Raw genomic sequence first — 24,131 nt, forward strand, 5'->3', positions numbered from 1 at the left:
CCATGCCCTTAGAGTCAGTAGACAGTTTTAAAAAGTTTGTGCAAGCTTGAAAGCTTGCACCAAAAGAAGCGGGTCCACTAACAGATATTACCTCACCCACTTTGTGTTTCTATAATATCCTGGGGCCGACATAGCTACACCAACACAGCAAACGAAAGTTTTAAATGGCCAAAATGAAATTAGAATGGAAACCATTTTGCAGCCTTAACTTGAGGTCATTGGTTTACAGGCTATTAAGCAACATTTTTTTCCTTTGAGTAAATATTTGTGCTGAATCTTCTCATCCAACTCCAAAATCCTGTGGAAGGCAATACAGCTAAACTAGAAAATGGAGCATTTGCCAATTCTGGCAATTTTATCTCAATTCTCTCAATATTTGGTGTTTTTCTTGAAGCCTTAACTCCTGGATTCATATAATTATATGGAAATCTCAGCTTTCTTTTTTTAAGTAAGTTTCACTTTACGGTGGCAAAGGAAAGTCTGAAATGGTGACCTGTGTGAATCCCAGTGTCTCAAAAACAAATGGCAACTAAAAACACACAACAGTTATTACTATTTTTAAAAGAATCTCATTTTTATGATAAAAATTTCAATCTTATGATTTTGAACGCTGACAATTTTTGAGCATGTGGGGTTAGAAGCCTTGCTCTCTATTCCTTGTCCTTGTGCATATCTAGTGCCTGGGCTTTCTGAAGAGTGGCACAAACTCTCCTCTTCTTTTTCCTGGCTGCTTCCCCTAGTCAGGTTCTGTGACTTTAACAGCTTTCTTCTAAAAGTCATGATCGTAGGCCACGCTGCTGTGTTGACCCGCTGAGATCCAGTCCGTGTACCAAGTCTTTGGGGTCCCCTTGGTCCCTTCTATCCCCAATCACTGCAAGAGCCAACCTCACATGAAAGCTTTGCTTGTTGAAAAGAATGTGAAGCATGGCATGGGGTGAGCCCATGAATCCAGGGCAGCTGGGGCCAGGGAGCCAGCCTGGTCCACAGCACTAGCCGAGTTGTCACGCAGTCAGCCTGGGCTGTGGTGCTTGGTGCCAGGTCAGGCAGCCAGCCTGGGCCCCAGGGTAGCCAAAGGCCCTTGGGCTCCAGCACCCACCTCCCCCGCCGCAGGGTGCTACCCAGGCCCCTATTAGCCTCAGCCCCTTTTGGCTTCAGGACGATTCCTGCCAACGACGGGGGTCCCGGCCCCGCACGAAGTATCCCTGGGAGCGGGGACGTGCCTGAGACCCAGAGCAAAGCGCCAGCCCCTGCTCTTTGCCTCCTTGTGGGTTCCAGCTGTTCACATGAGGGACTTGCCCCGCACAAAGATGGCGACTGCACGAATTCCATTACGCGACCATGCTCCGCACAAAGATGGCGTTTCCTGGGGGTTGTTCCGTTTCCTGGACACCGGCGGCTGAAGCCGTTCCGAGCCCCTCGTCCAATCTGCGGCCGCCAACTCTCCCGTCTCGGCTGCCGACCGACCAATCGGGAAAGGGAGCGTGTAGGCCTATGGATGGGTCGGCGAATGGGAGCTCGAAGTGTGAGGGAAGCGCCAGGAACATCCAATGGGGTGGGGGATGGGCGGTGCATGTTGTCAAGGAACCGGGTGCGACGGGGTCTCGCAGAGCGGCGTGTGCGCCTGAGGAAGCCGGGACCGCCGTGGCAAGATGTGGGTGGCCAACGGGCTCTGGGCGGCGCTGGCCCTGATCCTGCTCCCGGGCGGCAGCCGGGCCCTGCGGGAGGGGGACTGCGAGGGTGAGCGAGGGGCCGGCGGGTGTCCCTGCGCGGGGCGAGGGGCTGCGCCCGGGCTGGCTCGGGAGAGTCCCTGGCCTCGTGGGGCTGCTCTTCACCGGAGGCTCGGTGGGCTGGGGGCTGCCGGCCGCTGCGTGGCGCTGGGAGGAGTGGGGCTCCTGGTGGGGGGAGGGCTCCTTGAGCTGGCTGGGGTCTCCTGGGCCGGAAGGGGCTTCTTGAGGGGCTACCTGGAGGGGGAGAGGTGTGCCTGAGCGGGTGGGGAGCTGCCCGGGGGGCTCCCTGAGGTGCCGGGCAGTCTCCGAGGGAAAAGGCCTTAGTGAAGAGCAGCCCAGGAAGGCGATGGGAAGCTGCCTCTTGTCACTGTCTGTTGGGACTGGAGTGTCTCCTGCCTAGCTCGGTTCCCCGTCACTGGGGGTGCATGGTCTGGCTTGTCTGTGAAGTTATCGTGTGTGAGGTAGGGGTAGGTAACTGGCTTGCTATAAAGTGGGGAGAAGGGCTGAAGAAAATGTTTGAATGGTCCTATGCCCTGAGGAGAAATAATGCAGGGGAGGTATGGCAAGAGATAGCACATCTAAAAGGGAAACTTCTCTGAGATCTTTAATTACTAACCAGACACACCTGTAGACATAACTGAGCTACAAAGCAAAAATTAAGCTTTGTCCTTCATAGCAGCTTTCTGTTGTCTCTGTCAGCCTGTTTTAAAACACCTAACCAAAACTTTTGCTTGTTTATATCAGGAAGAGGGAGTCCTGATTTTGCAAAGATCTGTGGAGACCCTCATAGTGATATCAGCCAGGACTGCAACTCTCTCTTACATGCACCCAGTTGAGAAGAGCAATTTTGAGACCAGGGTCCAAATATTTGAAGCTATTTTGATGACTGTCTTCAAGTGTCTAAATACCTTTAAAAATCTGTCCCTAAGACTGATATTTAGTACTCTACCCCCTTGGTTTTTTAAATTTCTCTCATTTCACAGTTCACCTTCATTAAAGATCCATTTAATACTCAGTTCTTCACTTCTCTGCTCTATCCTAGGTTTAGGGTATTTTCTCTGTAATAGCTGATAATCTCCAAATAAAGCAAAGTAGGGAGCGTGAGGAATATTCTGATTAAAGGTTTTCTGATATGGAAGAACTTCCATAGGTAAGGAAGTGAATTCTGAACCTGAATGTTGGCAGGTCAGTAAAGGAGAAAGTGAATCTTGACTGTTTTCAAGTGTATTTGTAAATTGCAAGCCTGATCCCATAAGTGAAATGTAATTTTAAAAAACTTTGTCTCCTTACATAGCATAAATGATACCATGGTGACTAACACAATAGAAATCATATAGGACTGGTCACCATTATACTCTGGTTCAGGTAATATATATGGTACCTTTTATGCTAAAAGGTGCCAGTGTTCAGCTAATAATACAAACTGAACCCTGTTCCTTGACAACACACACCCCATCGGGTGCTCCTGGTGCTTCCCTCACACGTCGAGCTCCCATTGGCCCACTCCTCCATGGTGCACCACTGAAATGCATCAGCCTCTGAGGTTTAAATTACTTAACAGCACAGAACAGTTATGCAGCACTTCTTAAGTGAAGAGATTCTGCAGATGAAACTTTAAGGGGAACTTTAAAGATGTAGTTATCCAATTTGGAATTTCCCTGCAGTTCTGGAATTTTGCACCACTACTGCTGCAAAAAATGCCATAGTCTTTTTAATCAGGGATTAATTTTTTCACCTCATCTGAAAGATGGCATCTCCAGTGCCCCGTAACACCACGCTGGAACTCGGGTTCAAGAGTAAGTCAGTCACCAATATCATTCCCTGCAGCACCTGGAATCCAAATACCAGACCACAGCACAAGAACAGCGGACAGCACTATGTGGGAGAAGTAATGTGAAATGGCCAAAAAAGACGCTGTGCATGTAGAAAAAGTTCAGCTACCTATTTACTTCAGGTTATGCTTTCTGCCAGTGTTACGTATTTGAAGTGCAAACTTCTTCTTGGTCGTGTGCGGCTCAAATAGGTGATCCTGTATTTTTCAACTCCTTATGCCCTCCCTTGACTTTAGAGTTGAGTGTAAAAGTTGCTGAAGGCCATAAAGATTGGTTGATTCCTTCTCCTGATATCAGTAAAATGTATGGAAGGCCTAACCTGTGCCATTTTTTCCACCAGAGATAGGGTCAGCGTTTGACAGCTTGTCTCATCATTGAAAGTAACAGGATTGCAAGAGTGCTGCTGAGGGTCTCATTTGGTCCACAGAATTTTTCATACTAGTGACGTTGAGGTCAAGGTTGAGTTTCCAAAGCTGATACTCTTAAACAAAGCATTTTTTCCTTTTGTAAACTGAGTGGACTTGATCTGTAGTCAGAGAGACCATAAACAGGGAGTTGACAGTGCCATATTTAAAGTCTGTCATTTTCAGAATAGTGTTGCATATTTAAAGTCCTTGGATTGACATTGAGTTATTGTTTTGGGAGGGAAGGATAAGAAAGCCTGGGCATTAAGTTGGCTCTTCCCACCCACCACTTACAGTGCTCCCTCTATTGTTTGCTGCTAGCAAATCTGCACTGTATTCCCTCGGCTCAGTGGTTCTCAACTGGTACCTGTGGCCCAGTCAGCACAGAGCTGCATCCCATGTGACATCTGCAGCGCCATAGAGGTAGTATTGGATGCAGTCCACAATGGTAAATAGGTTGAGAACCACTGCCCCAGCTGAATCTGTTCTGCTCTTCCAGTACAGTACGAGTGCCATTGATGGGATCTCAGTGGATCTGTTTCTGTTCTAAGTATTAGCAAGACAAGGTGGGTGAGGTGTATAAGTATATGAGTGATATTTGAGTCACCTGTCCTCATTCATGCTCTAAAAGATATTCTATGATGTAATTGTTATGTGTGCAGCTTCAAGGGGATAGGTTCTTGGTCACTAATGCAGTGTCCTAACCTCATTCACAAACCCCTTCATTCTCTTGTTTTTGTACAGGAGTTTTCCCCAAGTGCTACTTCCAGATTAGTGCAAATGTAACGAATCTTTCCATCTTTTTTTCCCCGTTAGTTTGTGTTACATTCCTGGGAAGGTTCTACCAGAGCCTAAATGACAAGGATGTTGAGTTCACACCAGCTAGTGTTGAAAAAGAACTCTTGAAATCCTGCAAAGAAGCAAAAGGCAAAGAGAACCGACTGGTAAGTAACAATGACCCATCACCATTTCTTTTGTAGCATAATTCATAAAACACATGGGAGGTAGATAGAAACTGGGAGTCTCTCACTGAATGCTTGTGTATACAGCATAGGCCTATATAGGGAAGATTTGTGGAGGAGTGCAGTCCATCTCCACCATAAAAATAAATAAAAAATAAATCAGCACCAGTTTTCCTATTGCTTAACCTCATTTCTGCCTGTAACTGAACTGCAGTGAGAGAGTTTTTCATTAATGATCTGGAGGATGGTGTGGATTGCACCCTCAGCAAGTTTGCAGATGACACTAAACTGGGAGGAAAGGTAGATACGCTGGAGGGTAGGGATAGGATACAGAGGGACCTAGACAAATTAGAGGATTGGGCCAAAAGAAATCTGATGAGGTTCAACAAGGACAAGTGCAGAGTCCTGCACTTAGGATGGAAGAATCCCATGCACCGCTACAGACTAGGGACCGAATGGCTAGGCAGCAGTTCTGCAGAAAAGGACATTGGGGTTACAGTGGACGAGAAGCTGGATATGAGTCAACAGTCTGCCCTTGTTGCCAAGAAGGCTAACAGCATTTTGGGATGTATAAGTAGGGGCATTGCCAGCAGATCTAGGGATGTGATTGTTCCCCTCTATTCGACATTGGTGAGGCCTCATCTGGAGTACTGTGTCCAGTTTTGGGCCCCATGCTACAAGAAGGATGTGGAAAAATTGGAAAACGTCCAGCAGAGGGCAACAAAAATGATTAGGGGACTGGAACACATGACTTATGAGGAGAGGCTGAGGGAACTGGGATTGTTTAGTCTGCGGAAGAGAAGAATGAGGGGGGATTTGATAGCTGCTTTCAACTACCTGAAAGGGGGTTCCAAAGAGGATGGATCTAGACTGTTCTCAGTGGTACCAGATGACAGAATGAGGAGTAATGGTCTCAAGTTGCAGTAGGGGAGGTTTAGGTTGGATATTAGGAAAAACTTTTTCACTAGGAGGGTGGTGAAACACTGGAATGCGTTACCTAGGGAGGTGGTGGAATCTCCTTCCCTTAGAAGTTTTTAAGGTCAGGCTTGACAAAGCCCTGGCTGGGATGATTTAGTTGGGGATTGGGCCTGCTCTGAGCAGGGGGTTGGACTAGATGACCTCCTGAGGTCCCTTCCAACCCTGATATTCTATGATTCTTACAAAATTTTACTTTCTGCTGTACCCCTTGAGCATTACATGATGCATCTAGATTGCCATACAAATTATGTTTAAATAATAATGCTTATCAACCCTTGAACTGAAAAATGGGCAAAGGAAATTAACCCAAAAGGAAGTGCTAATTGAAAGCAGTTCAAAATGCTTTCACAATTAAGTGACCCGAGTAGAAAGGACTTCCCCTATCTTTGAAGAGAACTAGGAGTGACTTTGTCAGACATACGTAGGGACATACTGTACTTCAGACAAGTTGTCCTTGAACTGAGAAAACTCTGCCTTCGGGCCAGTTCAGATAAAATGTCACTTGGGGGAACTAGGACAACCAGCCTCAACATAATGAGAAATCAGCTTTTCTCATAGCTCTAATAGGACTCATGGAGAAATATTCTGTACCAGTGAATGTGAAACTGCAAAACCATGCAACTTAGTCTGTCAAAAATACATATGACAAAAGGCCAAATACCACCAAGAAATGGCTTATGTTCTTTCTGTTCCTTATGAGTGAAAATAAATCTTCCCCTGGAGCTGAGGTGCTTCCAGGAGGAAGAGTGAAAGTGGGGCTGTGGTTCCTGTTCCCCCTTCACTTTGCTTGCTCTAGAAATCCAAACCAAAGCAGATGGTTTCAGAGACTCTGCCAGTAGTATTGTCCTCTCCTCTGGATAAAACAAATTCTGAGATAAAATCATGGCAAGATTGTGAGATTTGTATGGCAGAAAGCTCAGGGTCTCTGGCACAGAGGAGGGAGGAAGCAACCAGGAAAATCAGCTGAATTCTTCTGAAAGGATTCTTTTCCCTCAGCATCACTAGACGCTTCATACTTTTCCTTTTTACCACTCTAGTGCTATTACATTGGAGCCACCAGCGATGCAGCCACTAAAATGGTTAATGAGGTATCAAAACCTCTGAGTCACCACATCCCTGTGGAAAAAGTCTGTGAGAAACTAAAGAAGAAAGACAGCCAGATCTGTGAGCTAAAATATGGTGAGTTTGGGGAGACATTAGCTATCGGGTTAAATGATTGGATTTTTCTGCAGTATGGATCTTTGTTCTGATAGGTAACGTACTTGCACCCAATGCCTTGTATGGATCTGCTTCTAATCTAAAACAGGCTTAAGTGGGCTTCTTTTGAAAGATAATGAGGTGAAGCTACTTGCTCTTAAATTCTTCAGCAAGATCAGCAGAGTAAGTATTATGACAGATAACTTGAGCTGACCCCTGTCAGAGATGTTTGAATGGTCAGGCAGTAGCGCAAGTATATGTACTAAATGTTCCTGGAGGCTCCTCATAGGGTGATGAGGTGAAAGTTGCTGTCTGGCACTAATCCAACTCTGAGGGTTCCTGCACAGACATGGGTTTGTCTAGTGTGCAGCATTGCTTATGCCCAGGATTAGCCCAAACCCTTGCGGCTAGACTCTTAAAGGGTGCCTAACTACCTGTATAGGTGCCTAGGTCCAACATTTAAGCACCACTGACATTCATGAAACCAATGCTCAGCTGCTGCCTAACCCTGCGCAAGTCCTGATACTGCCCTACAGCTATCAAGTTACATGGAGCTTTAGGTCATGCCTAAACCCTGCCAGGATTTTCAAACAAGGCAGCCCCCACCTCTTGCCCGCAGAGCCCAATCCAGGAGGTGCTTAGAGCACACTCTTCATTTTGCTCTTGGCCATCTTAGGCAGCTTCCTGCTCAGGTTGCTGGCTTCTGAGAATCTCTTTCTTGGATGCCTAACTCTTCTCATACAATTGGGCTTCTTGTTACCAAACCCTATCAAAGACATTTACAAGAGACTCTTTCTTTTTTTTTTTTTTTTTTATTTAAAGGCTCTAGAGGCAATTCTGATAACTATAGCCAGGAAGCCTAACTTCAGTTCCAGGCAAATTGTTTGAAACTATAGCAAAAAAACAAAATTATCAGACTCCAAGATAAACATGGTATGTTGGAGAAGAGTCAACACTCTTTTTGTCAAGGGAAATCATGCCTCACCAATCTATGAGAATTAGTTGAGAGGGTCAACAAGCATGTGGACAAGGGCAACCCAGTTGATATAGTGGCCTTTCAGAAAGCCTTTGACAAGGTCCCTCACCAAAGGCTCTTAAGCAAATTAAGCAGTCATAGGATACGAAGGAAGGGGCTTTCATGGATCAGTAACTGGTTAAAAGACAGGAAACTAAGGACAGGAATAAATAGTCAGTTTTCATAATGGAGAGACGTAAATAGTAGGGTCCCCCATGGATCTGTACTGGGATATGTGCTGTTCAGCATATTCAAAAGTGATCTGAAATAAGGTGTAAACAGTGAGGTGTCAAAATTTGCAGATGATACAAAATTACACAAAATAATTAAGTCCAAAGCTGACTGAAAAGAGCTACTAAACCAGGTGACTGGGCATCAAAACAGCAGATGAAATTCAGTGTTGATAAATGCAAAGTAATGCACATTGGAAAACAATCTTAACTATACATACCAAATGATGGGGTCTAAATTAGCTGTTACCAGAAAGAGATCTTGGAATCATTGTGAATAATTCCCTCAAAACATCCTCTAAATGCACAGTGGCAGTCAAAAAAGGTAACAACGTTAGTAATCATTAGAAAGGGATAGATACTAAGATAGAAAATATCATCATGCCACTATGTAAATCCATGGGTATGTCCATACCTTGAATAGTGCCTGCAGTTCTGTTGCCTCATCTCTAAAAAGATGTATTAGAATTGGAAGAGGAGAGCAACAAAAATGATTACGGGTATGGAACAGCTTCCATATCAGGAGAGATTAAAAAGACTGGGACTGTTTTGCTTAGAAAAGAGATGAATGATAGAGGTTTATAAAATCCTGAATGGTGTGAAGAAAGTGAACAAAAGTATTTACCTCTTTCACACAACACAAGAATTAGGGTTCACGCAACAGGTTTAAAAACAAACATAAGGAAGTACTTGTCTACACAATGCAGTCTCAACCCATGGAACTCTTTGCCATGGGATGTTGTGAATGCCAAAAGTGTAACTGGCTTTAAAAAAAGTTAATTAGGTAAGTTCATGGAGGACAGGTCCATCAATGGCTATTAGACAAGAGGGTTGGGGATACAACCCCATGCTCCAGGTGTCCCTAACCATCCAACTGCCAGAAGCAGGGACAGGATGACAGGAGATGGATCACTCAAGATTGCCCTGTGCTGTTCATTCCCTCTGAAATATCTGGCACTGGCCACTGTCAGACACAGGATACTGGGTTGCAGATGTAGAGTGCTGTGAGTTAAACCCGCCTTCGTAGAGCGCAGTAGGGAAAGCGCTGCAGTCTGTCCACACGAACAGCTGTGGCAGTGCATTGGCGTGGCCACATTTGCGGCACTTGCAGAGGCATTGGGAGTGGTGCATTATGGACAGCTATCCCAGCATGCAAGTGACTGCTACATGCTTTTCAAATAGGGGGTGGAGTGTGACAGGGAGTGTGTTTTGTGTATGTGGGGCAGAGAGAGTGTGATTTTTTTTTGGGGTGGTGTGTCAGCTTACTGTCTTGTAAGTTCAGACACCCTCCCCCCCGACTCTCTCTCTCTCTCTCTCTCACTCACTCAAAACAAACAGTAAATGTTTGCTTTTTTTCATGGGCTTCTCTACAACGGAGCTTTGAAAGGGCATTTCCACATTCCTGCAGCCAATATCACAACAATGACAAGAGCGGCCACTTGACTTAAGGGGATTATGGGACATTTCCGGAGGCTGATCAGAGCACAGTAAACCAACACCTTGTTCACACTGGTGCCATGGCGCTCCAGCGGGGGCACAGCAAACGTTATTCCACTCGCCGAGATGGAGTACCAGCAGCGCTGTAGTTGCGGAGTCAGAGCGCACTACATGTCTTGCCAGTGTGGATGGGTAGTGAGCTAGTGCGCCTGGGGCTCCTTTATTGCGCTGTAACTCGCAAGTGTAGCCAAGCCCTTAGAAGCTGTCAAAATTAACATCTTTCTTATCAATTTGTTGTTGCTTACTTTGAATAACTGATATTCCTCCCTCTCTCTCTCCTTAGACAAGCAGATTGACCTGAGCACTGTGGACCTGAAGAAACTGAGAGTGAAAGAACTGAAGAAGATCCTAGATGACTGGGATGAAACATGCAAGGGCTGTGCAGAAAAATCAGACTATATTCGAAAAATCAATGAACTGATGCCTAAATATGCACCAAAGGCAGCCAGTTCACGGACGGATCTCTGACCAATGTAGTGGCCTCCATCATACTAGCACCTCATACAAACTACATTAGTCTCTCTATTTTGTTTCTTATAAAGCCTTTTCTGTAACTTATTTAAGTGGGCTCCTAAGGCTCTCACAGTTGGAGCTGGAGCAGGTGTGAAATGCTCATTCAACATCCTTGTTGTGTCATGTCCCTAGTTTGTATTTCTCTTGGTTCTGCTTTAGTTTAGGACATCACAATCTGTATGGGATTTTTTTATTAAAGTAAAAAGAAATCTACTCTTTTTCTACTAAATCTGAGTTGAAAGTAGTTCAGTAGAAGTCATGAGCAGGTTCAGCTGAAGCTAGTCTGCTAAAACTAGCAGTAGTGATGTTTTAGTGCATAAAATTGAGCTTGTCTAGCCCTCTGGGCATACACACCTCCAAGCTGTGGCGTAGGTGCAGTCAGACTCTTTGCTGAAGGCTGGTCTCAGGGTGTGGTAGAGATTTGCTGTGACACAAGACCATACAAAAGCTTCACTGGGAGTCACAGGCTCCAGGCAGGGTAGGGACTGCGCCTCTAGCGCTGTGTCAGGCGGGGGGAGGGGTTAGACCTGGGCCTGCAGCCTGCTTGTGTAAATGCAGCTTTACCCCAGCCCTGCCTGCTGCAGGGTGTTTAATGGGGGGAAGGGGAGGGGTGCGTGTTCCTTGCCCAGCGCAGCAGGGGGGCCGGGGCCGCGGGAGGACGGTGCCTGGGGCGAAGCGCCTCCCTTCAGGCGCTGGGCTGAGGCCGTCGCGCCCCCCCCCGGGCTGCTTGCAGGAGCCAACGCCGCTCTCGTCAGGAACGGGCCTGGCCTCCGCCCCAAAGCAGGCTGGCGCTGTTGGCCGAGGTCGGGTAGCACGGCCCGCTGCGCTCCTGCGGCAAGGGGCGCTGTGCGGGGCCGGGCCACCGCCCGTTCCTCCCGTCACTCGAAGCCGGCGCCCTCCCAGTTGGTCCCCTGTCAGGAGGCGAAGATGTAACTGTCGCTTACCCCATTGGTCCTTGTACGTCACATGACTCCGGCCGCGCGGGTGGCGGGAGGCTGTCCCTTGTCAGGCGGCGGGTGCCTCGGCGCTAGCTCGCCATTACTCCTGACGCCACTATGCGGCGAGGCGCGGAATGATGACGTATGGCCCGCGCGGCGCGGCGGCCGCACTCCGGAGCCGCCTTCGTTCCCTTTTGTCCAAGATGGCGGCGGCCGCCGGAGGCGCCTCCTGAGTCGCGGGCCCCGGAGCCATGAAGCGGGGCAGCGAGCGGGACCCCAGCCCGGGCGGGGCGGGGGGAGGCCGAGCCGCCGCCGCCAAGCGGCCCCGGGAGCGAGAACGGGAAAGCAGCAGCCGGCGGGCCCCGCACCGGAGCTCGGGCACCTCCCGCAGTAGCCGGGACAAGCTCCCGCCCGGCGGTGGCAGCGGCGCCTCTAGCTCCCGGAGCCACCGCGGTGACGAGCGGGCCGGGGGCAGCGACTCCAACCACCGCACGGCGGGAGGTGGGTCGGCCTCCAGCGCCCGCAGCAGCCAGGCCGCCCCTCCCTCCACCTCTTCCTCGTCGTCGTCGCGGGCGCTGGGGGCCCCCAAGGCCAAGGCCCTCCCGGGGGCCGTGGTAGCCCCGTCACTGCTGCTGGCTGCCCCCCCGCCAGGGGCAGCACCCTCCCTGCTGCTGGCCCCGCTGGGGGGCTCGCCAGGGCTGGTGGTGGAGCCACCCGGCTCCTGCGAGTACAAGACGTTGCTGGTGAGTGGGCTGAGTGCAGCGCTGCCTGACCAGCTGCTGGAGGATGGGCTCTTCCGCCAGTTCCAGCGGTTCGCGAGTGGGGGCGCTGGCGACATCAGTGTCAAGCTCTCCCACACACCCGAGCTCGGCCGTGTCGCCTATGTCAACTTCCGGCACCCAGGGGATGCCCGCGATGCCCGCAGACACGCCCGGGCCCGGCAGCTTCTTCTGTACGATCGTCCCCTAAAGGTGGAGCCTGTGTATCTGCGTGGGGGTCGCAGGAGCCGCACACCCCCACCTGTGCCCTCCCCAGAGCCTCTGGGCTACCTGCCACCCATCCACAGCGCTTACCAGTATAAGCAGAGATCGCTCTCGCCTGTTGCCAGCCCTTTATTGAGGGAGCCAAGGCCCCGGCATGCTCATGCCGCGGCTGCAGCCTTTGCCTTGGAGGCTGCTGCGCTTGGGCTCTCCCGGGAGCGGGAGAGGGCGCTGGATTACTATGGGCTGTATGATGAGCGTGGCCGACCCTATGGCTACCCCATAGTGGCTGAGGAAGACCTGATGCCAGAGGATGACCAGAGAGCCACCCGGAACCTGTTCATTGGGAACTTGGATCATAATGTCTCAGAGGTGGAGCTGAGACGTGCTTTTGAGAAGTATGGCATCATTGAGGAGGTAGTGATCAAGCGCCCTGCTCGAGGCCAAGGTGGGGCCTATGCGTTCCTCAAGTTCCAGAACTTGGACATGGCCCATCGGGCAAAGGTCGCCATGTCTGGCCGGGTTGTTGGCAGGAACCCAATCAAAATTGGCTATGGTAAAGCCAACCCTACTACTCGACTCTGGGTGGGCGGCCTTGGACCAAGTACATCCCTGGCTGCCCTTGCTAGGGAGTTTGATCGCTTTGGTAGCATCAGGACTATTGACTATGTGAAGGGGGATAGCTTTGCTTATATTCAGTATGAAAGCCTGGATGCTGCCCAGGCTGCCTGTGCACAGATGAGGGGCTTCCCCTTGGGTGGACCAGAGAGGAGACTTAGAGTGGATTTTGCCAAAGCTGAAGAGACAAGATACCCCCAGCAGTACCAGCCTGCACCACTCCCAGTGCACTATGAGCTGTTACCTGATGGATATAGCAGGCACAGAAGCCTAGAGCAAGACTTAAGGGTGAGAGATAGGACTCCTCCACATCTCCTGTACTCAGACCGAGACAGGAGCTTTGCAGAGGTAGACTGGGCTAGCCCTGCCAAAAATGCTGAACGCAGAAATAACTTGGAGAGCTACAGCCGATCTGTGCGTAGCCGCAGCGGAGAACGTTGGGGTAGTGACAGTGACCGCAGCGTGCCCAAGCCTTGGGAAGAACGGCGGAAACGCCGGAGCCTTTCCAGTGACCGTGGAAGGACTGCTCATTCACCTTACGAGGACAGAGGCAGGACAAAGGCCAGTGGGCTAGCTTTAGATCGCAGCCCAGACAGGGTTCGCAAAGAGAACAACACTACAGAGTCTGGAACAGAGAGAGACCAGAGTAACTCCCTTCAGAACAACCGGCATGTGTCTGAGGAGAAACCCCATCGTGAAACTTCTGATCTTCCTCAGCCTAAAAAAAGGGACAGCGAACGCAATCATCGAACTGGTGAATCGGAATCAAAAACTCACGAGGAACCAAAATCTGAGACCAAAAAAGTAAAGAACTTATCAGAATTCGCTCAGACACTGCAACTTGCTTGGAACGGGCTTCTTGTGTTAAAAAATAGCTGCTTCCCCACGTCTATGCACATCCTGGAGGGAGACCTAGGTGTCATCAATGGGCTCCTAAAAGACCATTCATCTGGTGGGAAGTTAACACAGCTCAAGATTGCTCAAAGACTTCGGCTTGACCAGCCCAAGCTGGATGAAGTAACTCGCCGTATCAAACAAGGCAGTCCTAATGGTTATGCTGTGCTACTGGCTACCCAAGCCACCCAAGGAGGGGTAGGGGCTGAGGGGACCTTTCCTGTTGTGGAGCCTGGCTTGCAGCGAAGGCTTCTCAGGAATCTGGTCTCCTACTTGAAACAGAAGCAGGCTGCTGGGGTGATCAGCCTGCCTGTGGGAGGGGCGAAGTGCAGAGACAGCACAGGCATGCTTTACGCTTTCCCTCCCTGTGAATTCTCTCAGCAGTACCTCCAGTCAGCACTAAGGACATTGGGAAAGTTAGAAGAAGAACATATGGTGATAGTTATAGTCAAAGACACTGCCTAGCCCACACTGTCTCTTCAGATTCCATGTTTTCTTTGTGTGTGTCACAGCCCAGTTGTTTTTAAGGCCGATCATTTTGGTGGAAGCCCAGTATATCTTAAACAAAATTGTAAGATTTTTAGTTTCGAATTAATTTTAATACCATTTGAATAGATCCACTTTTATTCGTTTTTTAATATGTGACACTGTCCACTGTGTTCTGTATTTTTATTTTTTAACTGTATGGAAAGTTGTCAGTAAAGCCTTGTTCACTGATGGATTTTTAATCTTGTGCAGTATCTTGGTTTTTATGGCCCTACGAGGGGCTGGGTCCCTATCTGCCCAAGAGCTAAAATATGGTGCCTCCTCCCTTTCCAGTTTTTCAGACCTATATTTCCCCTCCCTCTTTCCAGGTGCGATGGAAAATTGGGGGAAGACTTCTTTATGATGTATGAGAGACACTGAAATGTCAATTCATGTTCTTGGCCTGTTTGCTTTGTATATTATAAATTTGAGTCTTGACACTTTGTTAATTCTCCAGTATTTGATAGAGGTGTCCCAGTAGATAAGTTTCAAGGAAGTGAATCCTGATCAATAGAAGTGAATCTTCTTCATAGTTTTAAATCTTTTTTTTTTTAAGAGAAAAAAGCTGCTTGTAAAAGGTTAATTTCCTTATCCATTCAGTCGCAAGCACTGACCAAGAAGCTTCAACAAAATATAGGTAGACAAGGCTTGACATTCCTGATAATTTTTAAGGGTGGGGGAAAAAATCAAGCAGGACTGAAAAAACCCATCCCTTTCCTCTTTGGAGAGAGAACCTTTTTGGGCCTCTGTCGTACATAAACAATAAAGGGGACAAGCTTAGTTTTTACTGCACTGCAGTGCCCTTTTGTATAGGGCAGAGTTTAAATGCCATGGTTTTGCCAAAGTTAAATTGGTCGCAGGATTCTAAAGGAGGAAAAAATACCTTTGGCTGTTTAAAAACAGAATTAACAGTGTTAATTTTCCTAAGATCCTGGGAAGTTGTGCTGCAGTAAGAGCATAAACAAGGAATGAAAACTGGAACCGAAGAAAGGGTGGTTCCTTCTGGTAGTCTGTGAGGTGATTGTCTGACAGAAGCTACAACATTTGCCTCTCTAATTTCTCAGTATCTTAATGATGGGGGTTAACCATTCCAAACTTGATTTAAAATCCACACAGTACCATTATTTTATAACGCTGGTAGCCTTTAGCAGTCGTAGAGAAGCATTTCCAGGATATAAAAAAAACCCCTAAGTTTGCCTTTGAATTTCCAGACTTTTTTTGTTGTAAAACAACAATGCTGGAGGACCCAAAATCTCTTTGCACATGTGGGTGTGAGCCAGACACTCAGTAGCAGAAAGTTGCCAAAGACCCTTTTAAAACCGTGCTGTCAGCTAATATGCTGCTATGACTGGTGGCAGAAGCTATGTAAGGGGGGAGGTTAATTCACGCTAATAAAGCCCATTTATCCTGCAGTTTCAGACTAGGGACAGCATTGTTGGTGCGTGGTCAGTTGCTTGTTTCAATAATGTAAACAATTTGTTGCTTTTATTTAATACTGCAATTATATTAAAATAGAGCTACTGGGTGAGTTTAATAATGAGGCTTCAATAATAATACCGTGCCCCCAAAGTTCAAGGCTAGCTGGATTGACTAGGGCTTTCAACTGTGTTGATGGGTCCTATCAGCACCTTGAAGTGTTACTTTTGTTTTTTGAAACCAACTGCTATTAAATATTCCACATGGTCAGTGTTAGAGAGCAATTCTAGCTTCTGTCACAGCTTCGCCACATTGAGGTGGAGGAAAGCGCAGTTGTGAACTGACTCTTTATTGCTGTGAATTCTAGCTGCTACTGCTTCTGTGGTTGAGTGGCAATGACTGCTTGTTATATAATCTGCACTGGACGGTTCGAGAGACAGATGATTCCCTGAGGCCAAAGCCAGAAAAATGTTACTTGAGCTCTGCAATGCCAAGGCTCAAGTAAATAGTAATTAGAACTTCAGATTATTAGCGCGTTAGCCTTGTGCCATTGCTTCCTGAATGCGTTTCTGTTCAGTATGGCTGAGTGTTTATGAATGGAGTCCATCATTCCCAGGATGTGGTTGTGCCCCTGCTGGCATGAGTGTTCAGACATCTACCAAACTAAAAAATAAAGTTACTATAAAAACAGGTGCCTGTTATCTGTCTAGCATCAAATGTATGCTAGGTGCAGAAAAGGCATGAGGAATGTACCGACAAGCAAGTAATAGCACATGGGTGCTGTTAGGTCTATGACATTTTTTTCCAGCTATGAGAACCCTTCCTTCATAGCAGGGCTCAGCGAAGATGCAGTGAGAGAATGGCAACACTAGGGAGGTGTGACAGGTGGTAATGTCATGTGACCTTAACACCTAATTGACTGTAGGAGACCGGCCCCATGGTGTCTTTTAGATACATACAGGCATGGTTCTTGGTAAATGTGAATCCTGCCTGATACGGGGGGGGGGGGGAGAGGGAATGATAATGAAAAATGTAAGCCCGTCTCTGCACTGGGGAAAAGACACCAGAACAATTTCCACCTACTCTGAAACTAGCACTGGGAGTTGTAGTGTGGACATAGCTCCAGCAGTGAACTTTTTGTTTTGTTTTGGCTGTTTTAGTAAACGTGCTGAAAAGCCTAACACCATCATGGTGGTAAAAATGGTTCTGCTTTGTCTACACTTCGGTTTTGTACTGGTTTTAGCAGCAGTTCAGTGGCCATTTTTGGGGACAGTACCCTGGGAAGAGCACCTGGTTGGACTGATTTCTAGGCTGTCTTGCTCAACTGGAGAATTGGGTTGGTAGGATAGAGCTGATGTAGAGCACAAACCATTCAGTATGTCCATGCCCCCTAGGGTACCTATCCTGGCACTGCTCCCTGTGGGAGATTTCAAAAAGCCCTTGATGCACTGTTGACAACATTAGCAGCATTACGTACTACTTGTACTGTTACCAGCAATCTCCCCAGTTGAAGTGGCACTGTAGGCATACTGTGAGGGTATTTAGCATGCATGTAACCTGTTTGAAACAGTCTTGTGTAGAGATTAAGTGGACCAAATGGTTAATTTCTCTAGGCTAGACAAAGTGAATTAGCAACCGTTGGAGGGTGGACAGAGAGTAAAGGCCATCTCCCCTTGTAGTTAAAAACACTCTACTCAGGGTAGCGCAGGCCTGACTCTCGAGCTAAGGAGGAGAGAGGAACTCACTGGGCCTCCCTGCTCTCTACTACACATCACTCTTTGTGTGCAAACTTCCCATTCTGAATTCTAGGAATAGGCAAGAGAGCAAACCAGCTAGAGCATTGCTCTGACTCACCAGGGTAAGTTAAGAAAGCTGTAAAAGTTTTCAGAAGAGAGACTTTTTCAACCACAGCCAAGTGGTGGCATGTTTTTTGAGCACCAGGCTGTATGTGGTGGGTTTTGTTAGGGCCTGGATTTTGTGTAACTTAAAGCCAAAAAGGCACCTAACCTAGGTGATTTTTAAGGTGGGGCCCTTGCGATCTTGTAAACAGCAACACCTCATTTGACTTATCTCTATTCCTCTCTGGTGTTAATATCACAATGGTTTTCTGCAACAGCCCAGTGGGGTATTGTAGGGCCCATAACAGTGTAATAAATGTTCAGGTATATCTTAAATCACAGTAGTAAAAGTTTTGTTCCGAGGAAGACCAAGTATGCTGTTAATCAGTAAATATTTGTTTTGATCTAACCTGGTAAAAAGAGGAATCTGGAAGAGTTGTCAGGGATGTCTAAGGCATAGCTCTAGTGGGCAGCCTTAAGTGAGTGAAGGACAAAACATATTCAGTTCTGTGACAGAACTTAAGTTAACAGTTCTTTGGAATTGCTGCACTGCTCCTTCCTCCCACCTGATTTACCTTGTTCTTTGTGTTGCAACTCAGCCATTTCTCCTACAGAAGGCTGCTTGGTGTGTCCTGGGAGATACTGTGCTGTCAAATACTATTTGGGCAGGTCTGAGGGGGAATACAGCTCACAGCCATACGTAGAGACAGGACTTGTATTTTATTTTTTTAATAAATACACTTTACATTAAAGAAAGACCTTCAATTTGCAGTTTCCACAGAGGGTGTGAAAGGGAGAAAAAAAGATTAAAAAAAACCTTGAATCACAAGGGGGGGAAAAAGGGTCCAAACTGCAATCCCAGAGCCCCTTGTCTCCATGAATACCAGGGTGTCAGCCTCCCCCTCTGGCTGCTATTACAGCAAGAACCTCTGCTTAAAGCAGGCTGGAGGTTCAGTTACCCCCTTGGGCTTTTCTCTGAAGGCAGGTGACGCATACACAAGCTAGCAGCAGATGGCAACACCTGTTTTAAAAAAAAAAAATTCTCACTTCTCAGCAATTTTAGAAACCATGATCCTCTTATTCATTTAGTACTCTGAGTAAAAATGCCCCTTTTGTTCATTTTAAACAATTTTTCTCCCCCAAAGCATGACCCGTGGTAACAAGGTACTAGATTGATACAAAGTTCAGACTCTTTTTACTATAACACCTGCCTTTTTTTTTTTTTTTTTTTTTTGCTTTTTTTTTGGTTTTATATAAAACTATTTTTGTTCTTTAGGAAAGAACTTTGTACAAAGAAAATATATTCTGAAATAGCTTCAGACGTTTCCGTGGAGAGGAGAGTCTCATCTCAGCCTAAAATTAAAACTTAACAAAAAAAAAAAAAGGCAGAGAAAGAGGCCTAGCCCCTGGTCTGTTTATTCAAGCGCCTCAATCTGACCCAAACAAACACAACTGATGGGCTGGAGTTCCTTGGATGTCCCAAGGGGTGCTCAGAAATTGCTTCCGAGTTGGTCTCTTGTCTTCTGCGAAGGGAACTTCTCCTGATGCCAACACCCTGTGTGGTTGTCACTCCTCACTCATTCAGAGACAAGATTATGTCGTCTTCCAAGTCAGAGTTATCTGAGCTGTCAGCTGGAAAGGGGACACATGGGTTATTTGTTTGGTGTATGTGAAAAAATGCAGCTGTCAGGCCAGCTAAGTAATGGAGCCTGTTCTGCATCAGTCAGTTACCAGAGACGACCACCACCTGCTCAAGCAAACTGTCCCCAGACCAATGAACTCCTTAGCATTAGGAGCTGGAACTTTCCACCAAGAGGTTACTCATATGTAAGATATTTGCACAACTTATTGGGAACATATAAATGATGTAACTTCATGTTGTTGGGACAGGACAGATGTGGTTTTGCAACACACAGTCATCCCACACATTTCAAGAAACTACATCCGACTTTGAAGTGTGGCCTCTGCAGAAGTTACTAGTTCATTATGTAGCAAACTGGACACCAAAAGCTACATTCTTATTGAACAGTTGTTGCCTTTCCAGGCAGTGCACTGCTGGGACCTCATTAGTGAGGAAAGTCAATAATTCATTATATTTATACCATCATTTGTAGCACCTCCCACAAAGCACTTCACAATGAATTAGCTGCACAGCACTCATTAAAGGTGACCTGCAGAGGATTTCTAAAAACCAGGCTTTTGCCCTTTTTAGCTTTGTGAAGCAGAATGAAGACATGAAAGTACTTGCCAACAGTCCCACCTCCCCCATGACCACCACTTGCTTTAACTTTAACCAGGAAAGTCCAGTCTCCCTCAGTTATGTGGCAGGGGAGTATAAAGTGGCAGAGATGCATATCATGAGTTCTCAGGCCCTAGCTGAAGTGACATGGTTACTGAATCTTTAACAAAGACGGTCTTTCTCCGAAGTATTTGTTGAGTGCTATAGTTAACTAGGTGTTAAAAGCAATTTTAAAGAGTAACCAAAAGTCACTTCTCCCCTCAGCTTCCAGTCTCTTATGACCTCTTACATTTCACAAGCTCTCCGGAGAGCCTTCCAGTGTAAGCAAAGCCTCATAAAAACAGGGACAAACCTTTTAGGCCTTTAAAAAAAAAAAAAAGGGGGGGGGGGGGGAAGTAGCTCAGGGCACAAGCCTGTTTTTTCCCCTTTGTAGGTACCTTTAATATGGGTAGGAAAAATGGGTTAGCAAAACTTAGTCACAGAAATGTTTTATATTCTGAACTATCCCGTATAACAAGCTCACTGCCCAGACAACTCAATGCTGTGTTGTCTCCTCCAGCCCAACTGGAGTACTTCACAATCAGTGGGACTCCTTTCAACTCTTCCTTTTGCTTAAAAAGATGATCTGGGAGCTATTTCCATGGTCCCGATTTATCCAGAGGAAATGTTTATAGCAACTCTCTGGTGCTGCTGATTTCTGTGGCCAGGCTGGGCCAAGATCTCGGACCACTTCAGGAGAACCAGCTGCCACACATCTCAGAAGTTTCAAGGGAAAGTACAAGTCAACCCATCTGCATGTTCTGCCATGGGGCAGGGCTGGGCAAGGGACAGCAGCTGCTGGGCTGAAAAGTCAGGGGAGCTGAAGGGAAGCTGAAGTTCCAGAGAGTTCCTGCCCAAAATGCTTGGCTGCCCTTTCAGATGTGGTGCGGTGACCCACCAGCCAATCAAGTCTCAGCCTTTATTGTAAAGCCTAGGAGAGCAGTAGCCATGGCAATGCAATGGGAGTTGAGCCACAAAGTGCTGCTGTAAAATAGCAACTAGGTTACATGGGGAAGGAGGAGGGACAACAGATCTGAAGAGTCCAGAAAACATGGAGAGGAAAAGAGGCAGACAAATAAGTTATTTATTAATAGCAGGTGGGAACTGAATGAGAGAGGGGCATCCTGATCTCATAGGGAAAGAATTTCTTGGCTGATCAGCATTCAGCCGTGTTCTTCTTAACAACCCAATGTATGCCTCAGTCCTTCTTAACAAACCACTATCACTCCACTGGCCAGACAGCACAGAACCTTTCAAGATGTTTGCACGTGCTTATCTTGTCAACTGTTCTCACACTGCCCAAGTGAGACCACACAGACCTGTTATAACTGCCATGAGGGAGAGCACAACGCTTCACTGGGTCCTGTAGGGCTCTTCCATTCAAACGCTGGCTGTTCTCAACACAAACCCTTAAATCTGCAAATACATATGCCTGTAAAGAACTCACATACTAGCTTGGCAGTCACCCTTCCAGATGTTAGAATAGCAGATCACAGCTCAGCTAAACACTCAAAAACAAGTCACTCTGCTGCAAGTTGCCAGTCACCAGCAAGAGAGACTGAAATGCCCATTTTAATCAGACACTTTTCTTGCAGATACCAGAGTTCAGCCTGCCAGCAAGAGGCTTCTCCCTAGGCCCTGGATCCGAATTCCTGCTGAGCTGCTTTCTGTAGGGCATTACAAAGGGGAGATAGCCCCACATTTTCTAGGAGCGTTTTCATAAGTACATCCCAGGGACTCAGACAGTGAAACGAGCTTCTGCAAGAACCCCAGGGGGCGCAGAAATTGCCCTGGTCCAGAAAGGCCAAGCTTCAAACAGATCCCCTCCAACCCAAGTGATGCACGAGGCGGAGAGGAACATCTGCACATTTTAAAGATTTTCACAGGTCATTCCTGAAAAGGCGACTCCTGCCCGCCCATGACATGAGTACCAGGGTCACTCACTTCCCCGTTTTCATTGTTCCTTTAATTATTACGTCCCCACACTGTACGCGGGCATACTAACTGTGCCAAGCTTCGGGAGGATTGTCAAGAAATACCAGTATGGCCAGTCAGAAGCTCTTCAGAGGGCCTGTGCCACTGGGGGGCAGGGGAAAAGAGGCGAAGTGTTATACATTGGATAATGTATCTCAAGATTGGACTCTTAAGCAGTGAATACAAGGATCAGAGTCTCTGAGGCTCACTGGTCTCCCCACGGCTGGGAACTTGTTAAACGTGACTGCAGCCTCAGGGAAGGCACAGGAGAAGATTATGATTAGGTAAGTACAAGATGCATGCTGGACCTGGACCACACTAGCCTGACAAAGCTGAGTCCAAAAAGAGGAGCCGTCACAGGACCCAGCTAACCATACAAGTGCAACCTGACCAGAGCATGGCTGTGAAGTTCCATGCCTAGCTAGAGACTCTGAGATGGCTGTGAAGTTCCCCTGCATCTTTGGAGGGCTAGCTACAGCTATACAAGTTCAAAGTAGAGCTTCAAGTAGCCCAAAATCACAGGGCACCTGCTCAGCAACTTCTGAGCAGGCAGTGCACTCAGTGCACGGGGTGCTAATGCTACTCATAAACGACCCCTTTGGCCGAGGCCTGGAACTTCTTCAGTGGGCCAGGTGGAGCTGTGACAAGTCCCTTTTGCCTGGTGACTCATGTAGGCCTTGTGACTGATGGCAGTGGGAAGAAGTCTAAAGGAATTACCCCACAAACCGCTTTGGCTAGCTTCTGAACAAGAACACCCCATAGTGCTGTATCTCTGCAAAGTTGTCCTTAGGAGCACTGTGTCCATAATAGCTATGTATGTACAGGGCCAGAATGCCCCCTACTCCCAAACCTGTTTCCATCCTACCCCAACTTTAGCTGGCATGGCTAGTGAGGCGCCATTCAAAACTGCAGATGCTGAATTGAGACACAAAAAGCACCTGACTCAGGTATTTGCAGAAGCACAAGGGCCAGCAGGGGGAGCCAGAGCAAGAAGAGAACCAGCCAACTGCTCCGGCTGCTCCTCCTCGCCAGGCTGTGGCTCTAGCTCCCTCCCCATGGCCCAGGCCACCACATACACAGGAAAGGGAGCAGCAACTCCTGGACCCCCATTTCTTCTGCTTCCTTTCTACCTCCTCCCTATTTTCTACTACACCAAGAAATGAAGTGGGTAACAAGGAGATGTGGTGGGGGATAGCTGGGAGGGGACATGCGATGGGGTGGGAACCAGTCATGGATAGTGCTCTGGTGGAGCATAGGTGAGTGCCAGCCTGTTTCCCCTCAATGTGCCCATTGGAAAGGGGTCTCACAAACCCTCCTCACCAGTGTTCACAGGCTGCAATTTCACTGCAGGGTTGACAGCCTCAAACCACCAGTCCAAATCTAGATCTGAATAATAATAACCCAGAATAAACTTGATATCACATGCCCAATTGCCATATTAGTAATTGCCACCCCTCACCTCTCTACATTCATGCCCTTCCCCTTCTATAAACCGGAGGCTGCTCAGGAATGAGTGGTGAGGTGTGTCTAATTCCCTCGAGAATCAAGAGTTGGTTGATTACTTTTAACTACTGCCCCTAAGTGTCAGATCTGTTACCTGCTGGCCTCTCTAATGGAAGCCTCTGCTTTCTCTTTCCCATGTAAGCTTGGAGTTTTCTATGTGCTTCTCAGTGCGCTAGACTGAGTAGTTTCTAATACTTTAGGCATCAAGTCTAAACGCTTGGCGCCCATTTGAGATTTTGGAGCCACCTAGGGATGTCTGTGAACCCAGTATTCAAAGTCCTGAGCAGGAAAGATGTACTCACATTGCCTGGATGTCAGATGATCACTTATTCTCTGCTGTAGCCACCTCCCCTTCTACTGAGACTCAATCACAGATTGATGTCAATGCCACATGTATACACTACAGCTATTTATCGGTACTAAGAGCCAATTTACTTGCAAATGCAGAGGTTTTTAAAGACAGTCAAGTTCAAATAAGCTCCTTTTCAAGTGCACAAATTTTCACCCATTTCTGTGTAACCTCCCCTCTCCTTCCCACCAGTGTCTGCTACCTCCCTGTCCTCAACTCCTTCCTCAATACCCATTCCCCTTGGGTCCTTACAAACCAAAGTGCAGAGATGTCAGGTTCTTGTGGCTTCCTTACCATTCCTACTGGGCGTTCCCCACACAGCCGCTGAGTGCTCACAGCGGCCCTGTAGCCCCATCAGAGGAAACAGGAAGTTAGTGGACAGGCCAGAGGCAGCCCCACAGGACTTTGTCGTTCCTCCAACAGTAAAGTAAGTGGGGTGAGGCAGATGCAGCACAGAATGCCA

At 47.4% G+C, this 24,131-nt stretch overlaps 3 protein-coding genes across 13 annotated transcripts in view; 2 read left to right on the forward strand and 1 right to left on the reverse strand.

The window, feature by feature from the left end:
- The first annotated feature begins 1,555 nt into the window (after positions 1-1,555).
- On the forward strand, positions 1,556-10,568 carry MANF (mesencephalic astrocyte derived neurotrophic factor). Its single transcript, XM_007061848.4, is given in 5 exon segments — positions 1,556-1,636; positions 1,638-1,737; positions 4,780-4,907; positions 6,941-7,082; positions 10,126-10,568. Coding segments are annotated over 5 exon segments (621 nt in total). The 5' UTR covers positions 1,556-1,570; the 3' UTR covers positions 10,311-10,568.
- Positions 10,569-11,399: 831 nt separating this feature from the next.
- On the forward strand, positions 11,400-14,513 carry RBM15B (RNA binding motif protein 15B). Its single transcript, XM_037905461.2, has one exon. It carries the CDS (start codon positions 11,545-11,547, stop codon positions 14,248-14,250), a length of 2,706 nt encoding a protein of 901 aa, XP_037761389.1. The 5' UTR covers positions 11,400-11,544; the 3' UTR covers positions 14,251-14,513.
- Positions 14,514-18,265: 3,752 nt separating this feature from the next.
- The window catches only part of DCAF1 (DDB1 and CUL4 associated factor 1), a 114,864-nt gene continuing 108,998 nt past the window's right edge, over positions 18,266-24,131 (reverse strand). For all 11 annotated transcript variants that reach the window (XM_043550368.1, XM_043550367.1, XM_043550365.1 and 8 more), the window contains one exon: positions 18,266-19,196. In XM_043550368.1, the coding sequence (XP_043406303.1) occupies positions 19,138-19,196 (59 nt within the window). In that variant the 3' untranslated portion in view covers positions 18,266-19,137. The remainder of the gene's footprint in view (positions 19,197-24,131) is intronic.

Source organism: Chelonia mydas, chromosome 7 (genome assembly GCF_015237465.2).
Source record: "Chelonia mydas isolate rCheMyd1 chromosome 7, rCheMyd1.pri.v2, whole genome shotgun sequence".
NCBI lineage: Eukaryota > Metazoa > Chordata > Testudines > Cheloniidae > Chelonia > Chelonia mydas.